This window comes from Mus musculus, chromosome 9, assembly GCF_000001635.26.
Source record: "Mus musculus strain C57BL/6J chromosome 9, GRCm38.p6 C57BL/6J".
NCBI lineage: Eukaryota > Metazoa > Chordata > Mammalia > Rodentia > Muridae > Mus > Mus musculus.
This window is the reverse complement of record NC_000075.6, coordinates 3,849,514-3,871,347: the sequence shown is the minus strand read 5'-3', so window position 1 is coordinate 3,871,347 and position 21,834 is coordinate 3,849,514. Positions and strand designations below refer to the sequence as shown.

Sequence of the window (21,834 nt, the reverse complement as noted above, 5' to 3'; positions counted from 1 at the left end):
TCACCTAAAGGCTGGTGACAGGCACCAAGAATGGATAGATGGGGATGGGCCTCCCCTCTTTATAAACACAGATTCTTAGTGAACTTTGGGGTCTTGAACAGAAATGTGTCTTGGCCTCCATTATTTCTCTCGCTGTTTCCTTACATACGGCTCCAGCCTCCCACTCAGGAACCCAGTTAGTGTGGCCGCTGGCAGTTACTTGTGTGTGTGTGTGTGTGTGTGTGTGTGTGTGTGTGTGTGTGTGTGTTTGTGTGTGTCTTGTGTCTTCACAAAATTTATGAATTAGTTTTTGTAGTGGTCATTTCTTGCTAGTTTGATTTGATCCCTCTCTTTCATGTCAAAGCACTGAAAAAAATGAACAGTATCTTTGCAACTTTCTTTCTATTCAAGTGTGATGTGGTAATGAACCAGCCACAGGCAGCTCAGATAGAAGCAAACTCCAAAACAGAACTTTGATATATTCAAAGATCTAACACCAAAGTGGTGTTGATATTACTGATTCAGTCCTAAACTGTGAGCCTCATTACCAGAAAGTTACAGTTGAGTTAAATGATACGACAGTTGAAACTTTGGAAGTGGTTTCTATGTTCACACTGCTGTACTCTGAAACCTCTCCTGATACCTTTCAGCAAGAGCTACGAGAGAGCAGCCTATGGGTATGATCCTAGTCTTGGTAACCATAAAATTACAGCAGCATTGCTGAGCTCATACCACTTCTCTCTCAAGCACTTAGTGGGCACCCAGTGACACCCTCCCAGCCTGCCACAGCTGAAGGACCTTATGGATAAGATAGGTTGAGTCAGCACCCAAAATATCCTCATGAGAGAAGATACCCCAAAGGGATCTTGCAGCAGCAGTTTCTGCTGGACTAGATGTTCCCTACGTGGGGAGATATCAATTTAATCTTTATATTAACATAGTATCATAAGAAATGTTTGTGTGAGTAAATCCAAACATAATCACAAGACAAATTACAAATGACCAATGCCTCTCAGGACTTGTACTTTTGGCAGCATTGGAGAATTTTACCTCAACTTTCCTGATTTTTCAATAAAAAATTATACTCCAGGAAAGGATAAAGATAAACCCAAATGTTCACTCTGCTGTTTTCTGGGTATCTTTTCCCTAAGGAATTCATTTGAAGTTATCATGACATTCAGCACTATTCAGAGACTAAGTACTAGACAAATTCCTTGGTGGGCAGATAAGGAGAAGAGCCTCACCCAGGTGACAAATTTCCAAGACCACTGGCTTCTTCCTCACTCTCCTAACTTTTGACAAAAGCCATGCAGCTTAAAACAAAGGCTTTATTAGATTTTTTTTTCTACCAACTGCAGGCCCCCTGCTGATGGGCTGGCTCAACAAGTTCAAGGTCTGTTCAGGATGTGAAACACAACACTTCTGGGTTAATCAACTATCCCATCTTTCTTCAAACTGAACAGCCTAAATTATGAAAAGTCTTCCAATAGTTTAAAATCCTCAGCCCTCAAGAAGAGACTGGATTTTTCTGCTTTTCAGGCTCCCCTCTGCTGTGCAAAAGAATGTCTTCTTCTCTGTGTGATTGCTGCACCAATGTGGTTCTTCACTCCCAATTTTTCAATTGCTGATCTGTTGTGCTTGAGGTTTCTCTGAGCCATTGCCCTTAGAGATTTTTCTCTGTCTTTATATTTTAACTGGAAAAACCCCAAACTCAATCTAGGTTCATAGACTATATAATTATATTTTAAGAGTATTGTGGAAAATGACAGTTTCTAAAATGGAAGACTTAACAGGGAGAGGGCATCTTGTGTGTTTCTAAGTCTTCTGAAGACCCCAAGATTTTCTTTCTTCTACCTGAGTACAAGAGAAGAAACTATACTTTGTGGATTTTCTTTTTTGGGGGGGTTTTTTTGGGGGGGAGGGGGAGGGGTGGTATTTTTTGTTTTTGTTTGTTTGTTTTGTTTTGTTTGTTTTTTGCTTCACTATTACAAGATCATGTACAATTTGAGGATAAGGTCAAAGAAACTTTACATATCTAGTCAGCCAGACAACTTCAAAATGAATTTATTTCCTGGAAACAACATTCCTGGACATACAAAAAAGTAAAAATATATCTCACAATGAAATAAAGCATAAGAAGAAAAGTTTTATTCAATTAAAAATAGTTACTAGCCTGCGTAATTGTTCGGCAGAAATGTTTTAAAGTTGCCAATGTGTGGATTCTAAATCTCATAGTAATGTGTAAATTAAACCAAGATTATCTTCTTAGGTGTTTATTGAAAACTATAAAGGAGGAAGTATGAGGCATTTCTGTCTTCTATACCTCATTCCCTTCTGTTGCAGTTAAGTTGGGAGGTAACAAGGCTTGAATCCAGAGTCCAGTTTGCATCCTGGTATGGAGAGCACACAACTGGCCATATTTTCACATTCATGGCAATACTAATGCCTCTCATATTAGACTGTGAGTTGTGAATAAGGATGGATAACTTATTGCCTTCTTTGGGTACTGCCAATTTGAACTTTAACAGTACATTATCTTTATATGCCTCAAATTCAAAGAGATTTAAAATGTAAAACACTCATTTAAAAGTTTTGCTAGCTCTGTTTGGGGTCATTGCTATCTTGGCCAAATTATCAAGTTCATTTCCCCCATTAGAATTTCCATAAGAAGTCAATGTACACATTATTGAATATACTTAAACATTTGCAAAACATGAGAATGGGATGAAGGAGTAAGATGATATTCTTCCTAATGGGAAAAACATTCAATAATATGTCTGTCAGTTTCCAAATAATCAGAGCATAATTTATGAGCACCACAGTAAATCCCAATGAAAAGTTTTGAAATAGGTATTCATTTTAAAGTTGAGAAAACGTTTGCCCAAAGAAACTTCCTTGCTAAGTTTTACAAAGACATCAAATTTTAGAGCCAAGATGCTCACTGAGACATTTAGCTCTGAGCTTGGAAACTTATACACTGACTTCTCTGACCCATCGGACAGTGCTATAGGTAAGACAGAATTGAGGAAGCAGCTTAGTTTTAATAGGAAAAAAAAAAAAAAAAAAGGAAGTCTTTCACACAGGAGGGAAATGAAGTCACCCAGACACTCTGAAGCCTAAATATTGACAAGTTGTTGTGATGGTTTCTGTATGCTCAGTCCAGAGAGTGGCATTATTAGAAGTTATGGCCCTGTTGGAATAGGTGTGGCCTTGTTGGAGTAGGTGTGACACTGGGAGTGTAGGCTTTATGACCATTGTCATTCTAGCTGCCCGGAAGCCAGTATTCTGCTAGCAGCTTTCAGTTGAAGATGTAGAACTCTAAGTTCCAGCTGTACCATGGCTGCCTGAATGCTACCATATTTCTGCCCGATGATAATGGACATAACCTCTGAACCTGTAAGCGAGCCCCAATTAAAAGTTGTCCTTATACGAGTTGCCTTGGTTATGGTGTCTGCTCACAGCATTAAAACCCTAACTAAGACAGTTATTAAATGAGAAAAAAATGCTTAAAAATTAAGGAAAATTTCATATTAAAGTAAATAAAGAGTTTCTACATTTTTAGATTGCATAAAGAAAACAATTCTGTTCAGAATAATAAGTTAATTATTTACAATAATGGAAGGTATACAGAAGCCATCAATATATAAGCAGCTATTTGTGATTTCCAGATGTCTAGACAATATTTTAATATATATTTTTTCTGTAGATAAGAATGATGGGGAACAAAGATGAGTGCAAATATATTTATTATATTAAAAAACAAAATCATCCAACAAGGACAAAGATAAAACTCAATAATTTTTGATGTCAACATGTAAAGCTAGCAATAAAAGGCTCTAGGCACAAAGGAAATGACCCTCAACATTCCTGTAGGAGATGACTCACCAATGTCAAATAAAGTGAGAATGCAAATCAAAGGTTGAGCTCTGACTTCAAATGTTTTTTCCCATATTCTGTCAGTGATTTAAAGATTACAAATCTGATAGTTCTCAGAAGAAGGAACCCTTCCCAGATGCAATTATCAGATCATATGACATATAAAGCACTTTGACTTTTTAAATGATTAGGGAAACAATACCATGAGGAACACAAGTTTTAAGAACTAAAAAATAGAAAAAAAAGCTGTGCTCAATAAAGGAGAAACACTCTTTTATAATATAAATATCACATTTCACAGGTCATATGAGAGCTTAATAATGAGTTAGAACTATATGGCTTAGGCTGAATAAATTCTAAAAATATGAAATTTTGCTAAAAAGAAGCCAAATTTATTGATATAATACTATAGTAAAATACTTCTGTATATTAAACAACACAAAAATTATTGCTTGAAGAATATTTATCTTTAGAAAATTAATATATAAAAATTGGATCCTGAAATACACCAAACTTATTTGAATATTTACCAGAGTTAAAGGGAGGGGTAATTTCAAATTAAATATTTTATTACCATTTATTTTAAAAATAAGTAAAATAAACATGATATTAAGCTAGTGCTTCAATTATGTTCTCCAGAGACTCCATTACGGACACCCTAAACACAAAGACAGCTGTGGTTAGGGTGCAAAAACTCTCTTTGGACAGTGTTTTCAATGCACTGCTTTTGTAACTGAAGTTTCTGAGAAGATATAGATCTACATGGAAAATTTTCAGTAAATTTCCCCTACCTTATCCACTGGATGATTATAATAAATGTATACATTGATTTCTGCTAAATACATTCCAAACATCCAATTTGCTCATGTCAAGTAATGTTAGATGCCCAGAATTATAATAGAAAAACTTTTAAATTTTTGAAAAATTGTCTCTAAAAATATGCCTATATCCCTAGTCTCTTTTTGACTTATATTTAACTATCAATACCCACTAGCATTCATTTCTAGGAGTCTAGAAATATGTTTATTTAAAAGGCTAAATTTCCTCTATTAAGATATGGAATGAACAATTTTTAAATCATTATTTTTCAGTTTTCTGATTTTTTAAATAGTCATATCAACTAAAAATTTCAGTGGTTATTCATTTTTACTTAAGAGTTTTCCAGAGGATATTTAAGTCATCAGAATATTGGCCCTAATTAAAAAGCTTAAGTGTCAATGGCTAGCATAAAGCCAAAGCCTCAGTCAGACAAGATGAAAGACTTTCAAACTTGACTTTCTAACTTATTCTGAAGTGAACCATGCTATTAAACATTTATCCTTTTGCTCAATGAATGTTGTTAGAGTACTCAATATGTCTCAACATTTTTTATCAAAATTCTGGGTGTATAATGATAAGATGAACCAAAAAGAGTCTCTGCCAGCATAGAATCTAAAGTCTACTATGGAAGGTGACATCTACTAAGCACAAAATAAGTGTGGTTTCAGGAGACAAAATTGTGTAGCACTGTCAAAAATAACCTTAAGATGAATAGAGTTCGGATTTTATAATGTGTATTCTGTTCCAGGGTTCTTACTTGTATTCTTCCTAATTCAATGATAAGAACAAATGGCTATGTTTTCTTATTCCTTCCATTTTTGCAAACAATGAGTAACATTTTAAATACATTAGATTTTATAGTCCAATGCAGACTGAATACCTTTAATATTTGCTCTAATGTTTTTTAAGCAGTTACACCACAAAGGGACAAAGACTGTGAAAAATGACATACCTACATAACTTTCAGTCACCTCAGATTTTCTTACCCACTTTCTTGAAGTGTGAATAACAGTTTATGTTACGGTCACTCTATCTCAGACTGAAAACTACTCATAATCCTTTGAATAGTGACACAATCAAGAAAAGGGACAGAGACTTACAAATGACAAAGTATATCATGTGAATGAAGATGCCAAGAGGGACAAATCAGAGAACACTTACTGGTAAGTAGTAGGGCTGACATTGATACGCCGAGGATGACTTCCAGATTCAAATTTGCTTGCCAGAGTGACATTGTTTCCAAAAAGACAATATCGTGGCATTCGTACTCCGACCACACCAGCCAGCACAGAGCCTGAGTGAATGCCTATCCGCATCTAAAAAAGAAAAAAGAAACTAAGAATATATAATTTTTCCTATTTGACATGTAATTACTTTTTAAGTTTTATTTTTTAAATTTTTATGTACATGTTTGTTCAGAGGCCAGATTTTTTTTTTTTTTTTTTTTTTTGGAGCTTAAGTTAAAGATAGTTGTGAGGCAGGGTGCTGGATATCGAACCAGACCTCTGTAGGAATGGTGGTCTTAAGTGTTGAGTCATCTCTCCAATCCTGCCATGAAATAACAACAAAAAACAAAACTGAGTTTAGCCCATCATTCTGGGTCTAATATCTGGCTTGTTACAATGTTCAATGAATATGGGCATTTTAGAATAAAAAAATAGATTAACTATAAGAACAAAATATATAGTCTTTAAAAAATATTTTACTTTTAACTATGTATATGTATATTTTGTATGCAGGTATCTGTGTCTGTGTATGTGTGTCTTTGTATGTGTGTGTGTAGATGAGTACATTCACATGAATGTAGATATCCAGAAAGTACAAAGAACATGTTGAGTCCCTGAAGCTGGAGTTAGAGGTAGTTTGAACTGCCTGATATGAGTGCAGGGAACTGAAATCTGGTCTTATGCTTCCATAGCAGTATTATCTTTTAAATGCTGTGCCATCTCTCTAGGCACACATGATATGTATATATATGTATATGTATTTACAGAGAGAGAGATTATTTTTTTACACTCCATATTTTATTCCCCCAAATCCACCCTCCAAATTTTCCACATCCCTTACCTCTTCCCTGTTGCAATCCTATAGTTACAACTCTGACCCATAACTGTTCCTATATGAAAGAATTACAGGGATGGAAATGGAGAAGATCCTGAGGAAAAAAAGGTTCACTGATGGGCCTAAAGTGGGATCCAGCTCAAGGGGAGGTCCCAAGGTCCGACACTATTACTGCGGCTATGTAGCCCTCACATAAAGGGGTGACTGCCCTCCAAAACACCCAACAAGCAACAGAAAGAATCAGATGCAGATATTCGCAACCAACCAATGAACAGAAGCAGCTGACCCCTGTTGTTGAATTAGGGAAGGCTGAAAGAAATTGAGGAGAAGGGCGATCCTGTAGGAAGACCAGCAGTCTCAATTAATCTGGACACCTGAGATCTGGCACACACATTTTAATTCTCAATTCCATTAATGATTTTGACATTTCCCCCACTTGGGCATTAGATGGTGCTCGTGATCATTTTACCAAGCAGGGTGGCTCTTTTGTATGAACAATAAGTCCCTCAACAGGAGACATGTCTAAGAGATTTGACTCAATAATGCTTAAGAGTACATTTTGGGAAAACAAAACAAAAAACAAAGTAGCCATAAAAAAATCACTGGTTTGTGTGAAAAATTCAAACCATTATGAAAACTACAAATAAAGCACTAAGCAATCCATAAGTTCCAAGGGCCCAATGGTGTGCCTCAAGATGTTCTCAGACACAGAGGATAAATGCTTGTGTTGCATCCATGGCACTTGTCAGCTTTTAAAAAGAATCCCATCAACATTAAAGTTCTAAATCATTTTGTGTGCCTGTATGTAGCAATGGGTTTCACTTTTTTTCAAACATTCTTAACATGCTTATAGGATGGAAAAATGAATTTTTGAGCAGAAGAATGAATGAAAGGAGTTCCGGTCCTAGCCAAAAATATCATTTTCTCCTTCATCTAGATATAAGTTGTATTATATTTTTGACTACATATCCCATATTCATCCATCTTTGAATCACTCATCAATATTTGTAAATTAAAACCGAGAAGTACTTTTAACAAGATATCTTGAATATATGCATTATATCCAACCCAATTTTGACTTGCCAAATTCTTGCAATTGGCAAAACAAACAAACAAACAAAAACCTTCACCCTAGATCTCATAAAATTCTATATTTACATTCTCTCAAATATGGCTAGAACATAACAATTAACAGCTCCCAAAGGAAAAGAACAGCTTGGCAAGAGCCCTATATAATTATTCAGAATTCAATACTTGTACTTAACGCTATGTCAGTCCAGTTCTCATGAAGCCTGTAGTATAAAATAAGATAGTATCAGTAGATTTTTGTGAATCACTACACCCCTGGTGATAGTGTCTGAGCAGGTCCTGTAGATAGAAACAAATTGCATGAAGAAGTTGTCTAAATGCCTATGGTTTCTACTTTTGTTATAATGCCAACGTGCACCATATTTTCATGGAATGTGCTCTATGATAGGCTGACTGAGAAAGAGAAGATTGAAGCCTGTTTTACTAACTGTTCTTCACATTACACAGGTACCAACCAGAAGTGGCTGCAGCAATACCCCTTTGTGGGAAAACCCCAAATGACACCAGTAAACAAATATCCTCACAATGTGCAGAATTTCAGACAGTACACACAGTCATACATTTTGTTTGGAAGGAGAAATGGTTAAATTTGCAATTGTTCACTGACTCATGGGCTGTAGCCAGTGGACTGGCTGTTTAGTCAGGGATAAGTAAAAGCATGATTGGAAAATTGGTGAGAATGAAATCTATTAAAGATGTATGTGGGTATATCTCTAAACGGGCAAAGTATGTGAAGATATTTGTGTCCTGAGAAGTTTAATAAACAAGTAGACATGATGCCCCATTATGTGGATATCAGCCTTTTTAGCAAACCATTCCTTTCTTTTGCCCCATGGACCCATGTACAAAGTAGCCATAGAGGCAGAGATGGGGGTTATGCATTGACTTGGCAACATAGACTTGGACTCACCAAAGCTGATCTTGTTACATCTGCTGCTTATCTGACAACATCAGAGACCAACAATGAGCCCTAGGTATGGCATGATTTCTGAGGTATTCAAGCAGCAACATGGTAGGAGGATGACTACATTGAGCCACTTCCTCTATAGAAATTACAATACTTTGTCTTTACTAGAGTATACTCATTCTGGTTATGGATCTGCCTTTCCTGAGTGTAATGCTTCTGCCAAAGCCATCATACATGAACTTACCTAATGCCTTATCCACAGTAATGTTCTTCCACACAGTATTGATTCTAATATTGGAACTAACTTTACAGTCAGAAAACTGAGACATTGGACCCATGGATATCATGAAACAGCTTGCTTGAGAGAGGGATAGAATGAGCTTCTGAAGTCACAATCAGAGTGACAAATAGGTGGCTGCACCTTAAAGGAGTGCAGCAAGATTCTCAAGAAGATAGTATATGATTTGAATCAGGATCCAATAGGTATAGTTTATCCCATAGACAGAATCCCTGGATCCAGGAATTAAGAGGTGAGAAAGGGAATAGTTCCACTCACTATCACTCCTAGTGACCCACTAGAAAAAGTTAATGTGAAACTAGAACAACTGAATCCAAGCAGGGAAACAAAGAACAGATCCTTAAGCAATGAAAGTATGGATCACTCCTGCAGGGAATGAGCCAAGGCCTGCTAAGGTGCTTTTTGAGGAAGGAGGAAACACAGAATGGGAAATATAGGTATAAACATCAGCTAAGACTGTGTGACCATTGCAGAAAGAAGGATTATAAGTGACTAGAGGGTATCTGTTGTGCTAAGAATGTGCTTGGACAGATATTTATGTTTTTTCCCTCAATTTCTTTATCATGAGATGTAACATCAATTAAAAGAATATCAGGGTTATCATATTTAAGTTCAAAATACAAAAAGAATGCCACTCAAGGAACATTGTTACCTATTCTAAATTTATAATGTACTTGTGGTTGTAATAGGGATAGTCATGTCATGTTAGGCATAGTTATGACCTGGTTAAATATATAGTATGTTTGCAATTGTTTCTGGCATAGTTATACTATATTAACTGTAATTATAATATTGTTATTGTTTCATTTGGAAATTAAACATGTTATGCTGTATCATTAAGGTGATATAATTTTATGTCAACTTGACAAATGTTGAACTTGTGATGGCTATTCTTAGTTGACAATTTGATTATATCTGGAATTATCTAAAATTCAAAAATGGCTGGGCACACCTGCTGTTGATTTCCTGCTTAAGTAGATCCTTTGAAGTAGGAAGATAGATTTCTAATATGTATCTTTGAGATGGAAAGACACATTTCTAATCTGGGATAAAGTTTCTTCTATAAGGCTATATACAGGACATTGAAGAGGGCAGCTCTCTCTCTTTGCTTGTACATGCTAGCAAATCCATTTCCTTCATTGACATTAAATTATACTTCTTTGAGATTTCAGTGTATACTGAAGACCAGGTGAAAACTTGTGTTGAGCCTTCTGGTCTGAATAATTACTGGATTTTGGACCTTCTACACATAAGCATTCATTATTTGATCTGCTGAACAACAGTCTGTAGTCATTCAAATTAATTAATGTATATATATATATATATACATACATATATAATTATACATATATATTTGTGTATGTCAAATTCTCAACATTTCATAAGAAATGTAAATATCCCTAGTACAAATAGGGTTCAGCATTCTTCTCATCTGATGGTTATAGACTATACTCTTCATGTACTGTCTCTTCTATGTTGTGATCTGGGCAAACAAAGATAATAACTGCCTTACTCATTTTTCTACAAAGATATATTAGGTAATTTTTAACATAGTAGTTTCCAGTTACTTACACTAAATATACTTTTAAACCATTTAAAAATATTTGAATATATGTATTCTAAATAAGAAATTTAAAAATTATTTTGTACTTATCAAACATTCCTCTTTAAAAGAGAATATCGTGAACAAATAATTTAATAAAGCATATTTTCCAGACATGTCTCTAAAGTAGTCTCCATTGCGTTCTTGCTATTCTACTAACTCTACTAAGTCAAAATCATCTGCAGACTAACTTCAGGTCTTTTGACCTGAAGAGAGGCAACAAGCTAACTCAGGTGCAATAATTGTATAGGGCCACTGAACTTGCACCATGGAATCATCTGAGCAGATTGCTTGCATTTGTTTCAGAACTGGACACTGGGACCTGGAACACAACAGAGAGTGTCCAGGACAGATAGTGGGTCCTAGTTATGCCAGCAGTCTTAACACAGCTATGGCATATAGAATTTGCCATCACCAGAATTCATTCTGAACACTGAAGAGACCAAACCCTCCTATTTTTCAGGTCAAACGGAATAAAAATCACGTCAGATTTGTTATTTTGTGTTCATTTTAATGTAGCCACATAAGCACACCTATAAAATTGATTTATTTATTACAACTTAATTACAAGAAATTCCTTCTGACATAATTATCATTATCCTGCTCAGCCCTATCTCATTCCCTGGAGTCACCTGCCTAATGTGTTGAAAATCTGGCAAGACAGAGAAGTGCCTTTAATGTCCTTGTGTTCCTGGTCACCAGGAGTCTATATTCTTCACATTTAAATTTGTTTTGATTTATCTAAGAGTAGCATCAAAATAAAACTCAAGCTATGGGCAAGTATCACTTTATAACATAGAGAAACATTCTTGAATATGTAGTTATGTTTGTCACAATACTAATAAAAAGAATGCTTCTTTCAATAGGAGGTGATAATATTTCATTACTTCATAGACAAACAGACAGTGTAAAATCTACTTCATAATATTAAGAGCTAGTTGATTTGTTCATGCTTAATTAAATATCTGAATCCCTAGTAAATATTATACTGGCACCAGTAGACTCAGTATTCCTTTGTTTTTCTTTTTAAATACACCTACACAGAAAAGTATAAACTTAGTAGTTGGGGGACATTGAAAATATTTTATGCATCATCATTGCTTTATTTTCAGTATATACATGGTAGACTACACATATTGCAGCATGATAGGTGCTTTTGAAATCATTCTTAGAGCCATTGAGAATTTGGATTTTTCTATGTCTACCTGGTCTAACATTGCAGATTTTCACAATGCTGGGGGGGGGGCAGAGCCAATTAATAAATTTTTATGTAGTAGGGATGCAACCAAACCTTAAGTAGTGCATAAATAAATCATATTTTTGTTGTAGAAATATTGAATCATCTATAGAACCAAAATATTTTGTAAAAGTGATTAATTATCAGTAGAGAAATATATGAAATGAAGTTAAACAAGAGAGACAAACTAAAACAGATATTATTGATAATTATAACAGGAAGGTGACTGATTAAAGAAAGGTGTAGGCAGTAGATTGAGAGGTTTAAGTGACTAACTAGATCAAGTACAAAAAAAAAGTGCTATGAAGAAAGATGCCCCAAACTCTGCTGTAGTTTGTTGGGTGTCATGAATTAGAGTGAGAGAGTCAAAAGAGAAAGAAGCAGTGCATAGGTAGGCTGAGATTGGTAGGAAAATTAATCTTGAATGGAAGATATAGATTGGTTTTGGTTCTAGAAACCATGGCTACTATGGTAGATCTATTAAAGAGTATGTAGTTTTCAAGAAAATAAAGAGCTGGATGGATAACTTTAGAACAGAAATAATTAAGAGAATCAGAGATAGATGATAGATAGATAGATGATAGATAGATAGATAGATAGATAGATAGATAGATAGATAGATAGATGAAAGAAGAGGAACCCATAATGGATCAATTGTTGAAATTTTAGCAGACAAACTTGGAGTTAAATCAGAGGAAAATGGAGCATAGATAGTGGTGTATAAGAATAGAAGCAGGAGGTATAGAAAAGCAGAGACAATGTTGATAGGCTGTCAGGACCAGAGTTTTGTTCTACTCAGAGACTGGTTCAGACAAAGAAAATAAGGATGTTGTTATTGAGAACAAACATATGTCATTAACAGTCAGGTACACATCATGGCAGGAGACCAAGATCAAGAGCTATTCTGTGAAAGCCAACCAGTCTTGATAGCTCCCTACTCTGTCTCTATGCCAAGCTCACTGGCTGTCAACCATAATCCAGCTTTTGGCATTTTCCCAGAACTGCAAGATAAGAACATGCTGCAATGGCATGAGTTCAACAGATGATATTAATTTCTTGATCTTGGAAGAAATCCACAGATATTCTTGAGACTCTGATGATTTTCCTGATTCAATGAGTTCAGTGAATTACAAAGAATTCAACAAATAGGAAAAAATGTATAATCACTTATGGAGAAAAAAATAACAGATTTCTTTTTTAAATAAAGTAAAATCAAGTTTCAGAAAGTCAGCTATGTTTGTTGAAATGATGCACAAAGTGTCCTATCAATCATGTCCTAGGGGAATTTTCCCAAGAATTAATTTCCTCACCTATACTCATAGGTACTTTAGTCTGAGGTGGTTTGCTTTTCTTGTATTTCTACCTTATGTATCCCTAGTTTGTTTCTCCTTTAGACCTCCAGTCCACAGCTCCAGAGGTTCTTTATACAACATTCTTTGGCACATGTTTCTCCTCAAAGTTCTTTACTTAGATAGAAAAAAAAATCATCCAGATACTTTTGCAATAAATTCAGTTTTTAAAATTCCAAATCCTCACAGATGTCATGGTCCATCTGATGTTCCTCCCACAATTATAGACTGCTATTTCTAATAAACTATGTGCCTTGTTTTCTAATTTAATAAGAGATTTCACATTTCTGGGCTATTTTATATACTATGACTTTTGCTTTTACTTTTCTCTCTACTTTAAAATTCTTCACAGTTCCTGGCTCAGTCTACTAACCTTCAGTAGGCACCTCCTATGTCCTCTATTAAAATTCTTTCCTGATTTAATGTTTCCCTACTCCCAGCATTGTCTTGTCATAGATTATTATCCTCTGTTATTTGACTTCATGTGTGTGTTTGTGAGTGTGCATGTATATGTGTGAGTATATATATGTTCATCCTTATGAGTTTGTGTGTGTGTGTGTGTGTGTGTGTATTTAAACAGGGTATATAGGCAGTGGTAGACTCTGAAATTCTGTTGAAAAACAATAAGATGGGCACATATTCAGAAATCTAAAAAAATCCACTGAGGAATTCTAAATCCACAGTGCCACAGCCTGAAATAACTTAACCAAAGAAAATCTTGTGATCTGGGGAGGAGAGAAAGGGTTGATATTGCATTGTATAGTGAATAAATAAATTTAATAAAAGCATTATTATTTAGACTACAGGAGGCAGATATTTCATTTATTTTTCCATTATTCTCTTGAATAATATGAATTATCAGTGTCATTAGTTATTGCCTTTTTAAAGAAAAGATACATCAAAATCATTCTCCTTTAAATTGTTAAAGGACAGAGAGCCATCTTGTATCCCAGGTCCCTCAAAGTCAAGTCTGTGCAGGTGAGCGTGCAGACTGCAGAAGCAACATAGCTTCTGGGACAGGCCCAGATTTGGACCTTCATCTTCAGCCAGGAAACATATCTGATCGCCAGACCTCTGTGCACCTTCCCTGCAAGAGGAGAGCTTGCCTGCAGAGAGTACTGTAACCACTGAGAGTCAGGAGAGTGTTGGACTGCCAGGACTGCTGACAGAGGCTAACAAGAGGAACAAACTCCAGTCATAGACAGCTACAACAATAAACACCAGAGATTACCAGATGGTGAAAGGCAAACATAAGAATCTTACTAACAGAAAGCAAGACCGCTCACCATCATCAGAACCCAGAACTCCCACCTCAGTGAGTCCTGGAGACCCCAACACACCTGAAAAGCAAGATTTGGATGTAAAATCGTATCTCATGATGCTGGTAGAGTTTTTTAAGAAAGAAATTAATAACAAACTTAAAGAAATACAGGAGAACACAGCAAAAGATGTAGAAAGCCTTAAAGAAGAAGCACAAAAATCGCTTAAAGAATTACAGGAAAACACAACCAAACAGGTGATGGAATTGAACAAAACCATCCAAGATCTAAAAACAGAAGTAGAAACAATAAAGAAAAAACAGAGGGAGACAACTCTGGAGACAGAATCTCAAGGAAAGAAATCAGGAAACATAGAGTGAGCATCAGCAACAGATTACAGGAGGTAGAAGAGAGAATCTCAGATGTAGAAGGTTTCATAGAGAACATGGACACAACAATCAAAGAAAATGCAAAATGATCCTAACTCAAAACATCCAAGAAATCCATGACACAATGAGAAGACCAAACCTACGGATAATAGGAGTACGTGAGAATGAAGATTTTCAATGTAAAGGATCAGCAAATATCTTCAACAAAATTATAGAAGAAAACTTCCCAAACCTAAAGAAAGAGATGACAATGAACATGCAAGAAGACTACAGAACACCAAATAGACTGGACCAGAAAAAAAAAATTCCTCCTGAGACGTAATAATCAGAACAACAAATGCATTAAATAAAGATAGAATATTAAAAGCAGTAAGGGAAAAAGGTCAAGTAACATATAAAGGCAAGCCTATTAGAATTAAATCCAGATTTCTCACCAAAAACTATGAAAGCCAGAAGATCCTGGACAGATGTTATACAGACCCTAAGAGAACACAAATGCTAGCCCCGGATACTATACCCAGCAAAACTCTCAATTGCTCTAAATGGAGAAACCAAAGTATTCCATGATAAAACCAAATTCAGACAATATAATTCCATGAATCCTGCCCTTCAAATGGTAATAAAGGGAAAACACCAACACAAGGACAGAAACTACACCCTAGAGAAAGCAAGAAAGTAATCCTTCAACAAACTTAAAAGAAGACAGGCACAAGAACAGAATCCCAACTTTAACAACAAAAATAACAGGAAGAAACAATTACTTTTCTTTAATTTCTCTTAACATCAATGGACTCAATTCCCCAATAAAAAGACATAGACTACACAAACAGGGCCCAACATTTTGCTGCTTAGAGAAACCCACCTCAGGGAAAATGACAGACACTACCTCAAAGTGAAAGCCTGGAAAACAATTTTCCAAGCAAATGGTCTGGAGAAACAAGCTGGAGTAGCCATTCTAATATTGAATAAAATTGACTTCCACCCCCAACTTGTCAAATAAGACAAGGAGGGGCACTTCATACTCATCAAAGGTAAAATCTTCCAAGATCAACTCTGAATTCTGAATATCTGTGCTCCAAATACAAGGGAAGCCACATTCATTAAATAAACTATAGTAAAGCTCAAAACACACATTGCACCTCACACAATAATAGTGGGAGACTTCAAAAACCCACTCTCACCAATGGACAGATCCTGGAAACAGAAACTAAACAGAGACACATAGACACTAACAGAAGTTATGAAACAAATGGATCTAACAGATATCTACAGAACATTTTATCCTACAACAAAAGGATAAACATTCTTCTCAGCAATTCATGGTAACTCCTCCAAAATTAACCATATTATAGGGTCGCAAAACACCCCTCAACAGATACAAAAATATTGAAATTATCGCATGCATCCTATCAGATTACCACAGACAAAGGCTGCTCTTCAATAACAGCATAAATAATAGAAATCTAACATTCATATGTAAACTGAACAACACTCTCCTCAATGATACATTGTTCAAGGAAGAAATAAAGAAAGAAATTAAAGACTTTTTAGAGTTTAATGAAAAGGAAGCCACAACATACCCAAGCTAAGCCACAACATACCCAAGCTTATGGGAAACAATGAAAGCAGTCCTAAGAGGAAAAGTCATAGCCCTGAGTGCCTCCAAAAAGAAACTAGAGAGAGCATACACTAGCAACTTGACAGAACACCTAGAAGCTCTAGAAGGAAAGGAAACATATTTACCCAAGAGGAATAGATGGCAGCAAATAATCAAACTTAGGGCTGAAATTAACCAAGTGGAAACAAAAAGAACTATTCAAAGGATTAACCAAATCAGGAGCTGGTTCTTTGAGAAAATCAACAAGATAAATAAACCCTTAGCCAGACTAACTAGAGGGCACAGGGACAGTATCATAATTAACAAAATCAGAAATGAAAAAGGAGATATAACAACAGAACCTGAGGAAATCCAAAATCTCATCATATCCTACTACAAAAGGCTATACTCAACAAAACTTGAAAAATCTGAATGAAATGAACAATTTTCTAGACAGATACCAAGTACCAAAATTAAATCAGGATCAGATTAACAATCTAAACAGTCACATTTCCCCTAAAGATAAAAAGCAGTCATTAATAGTCTCCCAACCAAAAACAGCCCCGGACCAGATGGGTTTAGTACAGAGTTCTATCAGACCTTCAAAGAAGACCTAATCCTAATTCTCCTCAAACTATTCCACAAAATACATACACAAGGTACTCTACCCAGTTCATTCTATGAAGCCACAATTACTCTGACACCTAAACTACACAAAGATCCAACAAAGTAAGAGAAATTCAGACCAATTTCTCTTATGAATATTGATGCAAAAATATTCAATATAATTCCTGCTAACCAAATCCAAGAACATGATCCAAAATGATCATCCATCATGACCAAGTAGGATTCAGTCCAGGGATGCAGGGATGGTTGAATATATGGAAATCCATCAATGTAATTCACTATTTAATAAACTCAAAACAAAAATGACATGATCATCTCATTAGATGCTGAGAAAGCATTTGACAAAATCCACCACCCATCCATGATAAAAGTCATGCAAAGTTCAGGAATTCAAGGCCCATACCTAAACATAATAAAAGCAATAAACAGCAAACCAGTAGCCTACATCAAAGTAAATGGAGAGAAACTGGAAGCAATCCCACTAAAATCAGGGACTAGACAAGGATGCCCACTTTCTCCCTACCTATACAATATAGTACTTGAAGTCCTTTCGAGAGCAATTAGACAACAAAAAGAGATCAAGGGGATACAAATTGGAAAAATTCCTAAATGAAACAGCAATGGCTTGTGCTCTAAGATCAAGAATGGACAATTGGAGACGGTCGGTGGTGGCACATGCCTTTAATCCCAGCCCTTGGGAGGCAGACACAGGAAGATTTCTGAGTTCGAGGCCAGCCTGGTCTACAAAGTGAGTTCCAGGACAGCCAGGGCTATACAGAGAAACCCTGTCTAGAAAAAAAAATATGGACAAACGGGACCTCATAAAATTGAAAAGCTTCTGTAAGGAAAAAATACTGTTAATAAGACAAAAAGGCCACCAACAGATTGCGAAAGGATTTCTACCAATCCTAAATCAGATAGGGTACTAATATCCAATATATACAAAGAGCTCAAGAAGCTGAACTCCAGAAATTCAAATAACCCCATTAAAAATGGGGTACAGAGCTAAACAAAGAAGTGTCAACTGAAGAATACTGATTGGCTGCGAAGCACCTGAAAAAATGTTCAACATACTTAATCATAAGGGAGATGCAAATCAAAACAACCCTGAGATTCTACTTCACACATGTCAGAATGGCTAAGATAAAAATTCAGGTGACTGCAGATGCTGGTGAGGATGTGGAGAAAGAGAAACACTCCTCCATTGCTGGTGGAATTACAAGCTTGTACAACCACTCTGGAAATCAGTCTGGAGGGTCCTCAGAAAATTGGACATAGTACTACAGGAAGATCCCGCAATACCTCTCCTGGGCATATACCCAGAAGATATTCCAACTGGTAAATAAGGACACATGCTCCACTATGTTCATAGCAGTCTTATTTATAATAGCCAGAAGCTGGAAAGATCCAAGATATCCCTCAACAGAGGAATAGATACAGAAAATGTGGTACATTTACACAATGGAGTACTAGTCAGCTATTAAAAACAACAAATTTATGAAATTCTTAGGCAAATGGATGTATCTGGAGGATATCTTCCTGAGTGAGATAACCCAATCACAAAAGAACTCATTTGATATTCACTCACTGATAAGTGAATATTAGTCCAGAAACTTAGAATACCCAAGGTACAATTTGCAAAACACAAGAAATCAAGAAGAAGAAAAAACAACGCGTGCATACTTCATTCCTTCTTAGAATAGCAAACAAAATACCCATGGAAGGAGTTATAGAGACAAAGTTTGGAGCTGAGATGAAAAGACAGACCATCCAGAGACGGCCCCACCTCGGGGTCTATTCCATAATCAGCCACCAAATGAGACACTATTGCATATGCCAGCAAGATTTTGCCTAAAGGACCCTGATATAGCTGTCTCTTGTGAGGGTACGCTAGTTTCTGGCAAATACAGAAGTGGATGCTCACAATTATCTATAGGATGCAACACAGGGCCCCCAATGGAGGAGCTAGAGAAAGTACCCAAGGAGCTGAAAGGGTCTGCAACCCTATAGGTGGAACAACAATATGAACTAATCAGTACCCCCAAAGCTCATGTCTCTAGCTGCATATGTAGCAGAAGATGGCCTAGTCAGCCATCATTTGGAAGAGAGGCCCCTTGGTTTTGCAAACTTTATATGCCCCAATACAGGGGAATGCCAGGTCCAAGAAGTGGGAGTGGGTGAGTAGGGGAGTAGGGTGGGGGGAGGATATAGGGGAATTTCAGGATAGCCTTTGAAATGTAAATGAAGAAAATATCTAATAAAAAAGTGAAAAGAAAATTGTTAAAGGACAGCTTTACTCCATTTTTCTTTTTAGTTCAACAAGTTTAGACTTTGATCATATCCTTAGCTAGAGATCAACTTCGTTATTTGTTTGTGTTTGTTTGTTCTTCCTCAATATTTTTTACAAATTACTCAATGTGAATTGTTTCCATTGTTCATAGAATTGACTAGCCATGCAATGTTTCATGGTATGTTAACTGTCTGATGACAAAACCATAACAGGTCTAGCCATAAACCCATAACATGTGTTGGAGACACCCCACATTAAGCCTGGGATCCCTGATGACAAGGAAGAAAAACCTGCCGCGGGTACTGTGTTTCAGAGAATGACTCAATGGCCTCTTGTGGGCTCCAGTATGAGTACGGAGGGGCCCTAAGGCCTGTTTCTTTGGTGCAAGAAACCCATGATGTCATTTCTGCAATTATTCTTAGTACCTACTATTTACTTTATCTATTTACTATTATTCTTTTTTTTCTTCCTTCCTTAATTAAACCGGTATTTAGTGACCTGACAATATCTAGTAGAAGCCTGTTTGGTATTCAAAAATTAGATGTTGCCAATACTCTTAAAGTGAAAGCTGTTCATGAATTCAAGAGAAATGTATGTTAGTCACTCAGTGAAAATGAAAGTAACCTAGAGCCACAGGCAGAGATGAGTAATTCTGCACCTGTTCCCCCAGTCTTATTCTCAATACCGCATGACAAAAATAAGATATTTTTGTTATTAAAATTTAGGATGTAATAATATGTAGATATTTCTCAGAAAGTTATCTTTGGATTCCTTGGGTTTAGGGATGATGGTGGCAGCTCTCTAGGAATTCTCAATATAGTTAGATAATAATGTTTTTGTAGACAGGCAGATGGGGTTCAAAAATTATAAACACTGCAGGGTCAGCAGTATCACTTCATGTTTGCATTTTTATGAAATTTTAGTGTCTTTACATATGTCTGAAAGATACTACTTTGTAACCACAATACTACTGCCCCTGACTTCACCAGAGACAGGTGGTCAGGAGATACAAAACATTGTGCTTGCTATAAAATTTCTATGTCGGAGATTTTTCTGTTATAAATCTGTACTTCTCTGTGTCACAAGAAAATTTTGGCTCAGGAAAATAAAGAATCATTTACCCCCCCCCCCCTTTAAATCTTGTAACCCAATTTCCTTGTATGATTTCAATAAAAGATTGAGGCTGAGTCAAGTCTAGGTGAGCACCCTGTCTCTGGAGTTCAAGGACTCACATGCCAACACACAAGCCTGTCAGCATTGTATTTCAATTGTGTTTTCTTATCTGCCTACCAGGCATCCCTAGTCCTTGATGACTCCCAATTCTTGTTGAGGTTGGACACTGGCAAACATGTACCTTTCCCATGGTCATAAAATAACTATGAAATTCTATTCTTTTAATCACTTGCTCATTTATTATGAGAATGTATTTTTTGTTTCTAGGCTGGGCTGCTTTAAATCTCCTATTTCTCAGAAGAGTATAAGCATGGGTAGGCCTTTTATTTATTTATTTATTTATTTATTTATTTATTTATTTATTTTTGCCTCATTACTTACAAGAACAACAACAAAAAAAGAATGAGACAGAATCCAAGTCACAAAAACAGGTAGATCACTAGTTCTTAACTTGTGGGTCATGAGCCTTATACAGGGTTTATGTGAGAGCATTAGAAAATACAGATATTTGCATTACTATTGATAGAAGTAGCAAATTTACAATTGTGAAATATCAAAGAAAATAATCTTACAGTTGGGGTCACCACAATATGAAGAACTTTATTTAAGTGTTAAAGCATTAGGAAGGTTGAGAGCAACTGATATAGATGGTGAACAGGCATTTACCAAACTAAGCACAATTATGTGAAATATTTACTATATATTATCACTTTCAACTACTCTTAAATAGTTAAAACTGACTGTTTAATTTTATGATTACCAAAAAACAATCATACTGCATTTATTTATTTCTGTCTTTAAAAAAATCTATCCAAATATGCATTCACCAAAAGAGAGTGTGAATAATTATTTTTGTGGACCAACATAAACAGTCTTTAAATATTGAACAAATGAATAAATCAGTTTCACCAATCACAAAATACTCATTCCCTTTCCTACTTTACATATAAAACAATACCGTAAAACAAAACAAAACAACAACAAAAAAACAATACCATGATTTTTATTCAAAATAAATTTGATCGATTTATTTATTCATTGAATATTTATGGAGTTCCTAATGTGACATGGCAGACACTGCAAAGATTCCTCCATCTTGTATTCTTGCTTAAGTCATTTAAGTTTTAACTGGAATTTGATCTCCTTGGTGAGGAATCTTATGGGGAATTATCCAACTCTATATTCTAAGAACTCAAATTAAGACTCCTGAGATAATTTATTTTAACTTCTGTTAAATTACTTGCTTATATGGCTTGTGCTGTAAGATGGAGAATTGACAAA

At 35.7% G+C, this 21,834-nt stretch overlaps 1 protein-coding gene across 2 annotated transcripts in view; it reads right to left on the bottom strand.

Annotated features, from left to right (window-relative positions):
* Gucy1a2 (guanylate cyclase 1, soluble, alpha 2) overlaps positions 1–21,834 on the bottom strand; it is a 373,443-nt gene that overhangs the window by 34,444 nt on the left and 317,165 nt on the right. For both annotated transcript variants that reach the window (NM_001033322.2, XM_011242361.2), the window contains one exon: positions 5,836–5,990. In NM_001033322.2, the coding sequence (NP_001028494.1) occupies positions 5,836–5,990 (155 nt within the window). The remainder of the gene's footprint in view (positions 1–5,835; positions 5,991–21,834) is intronic.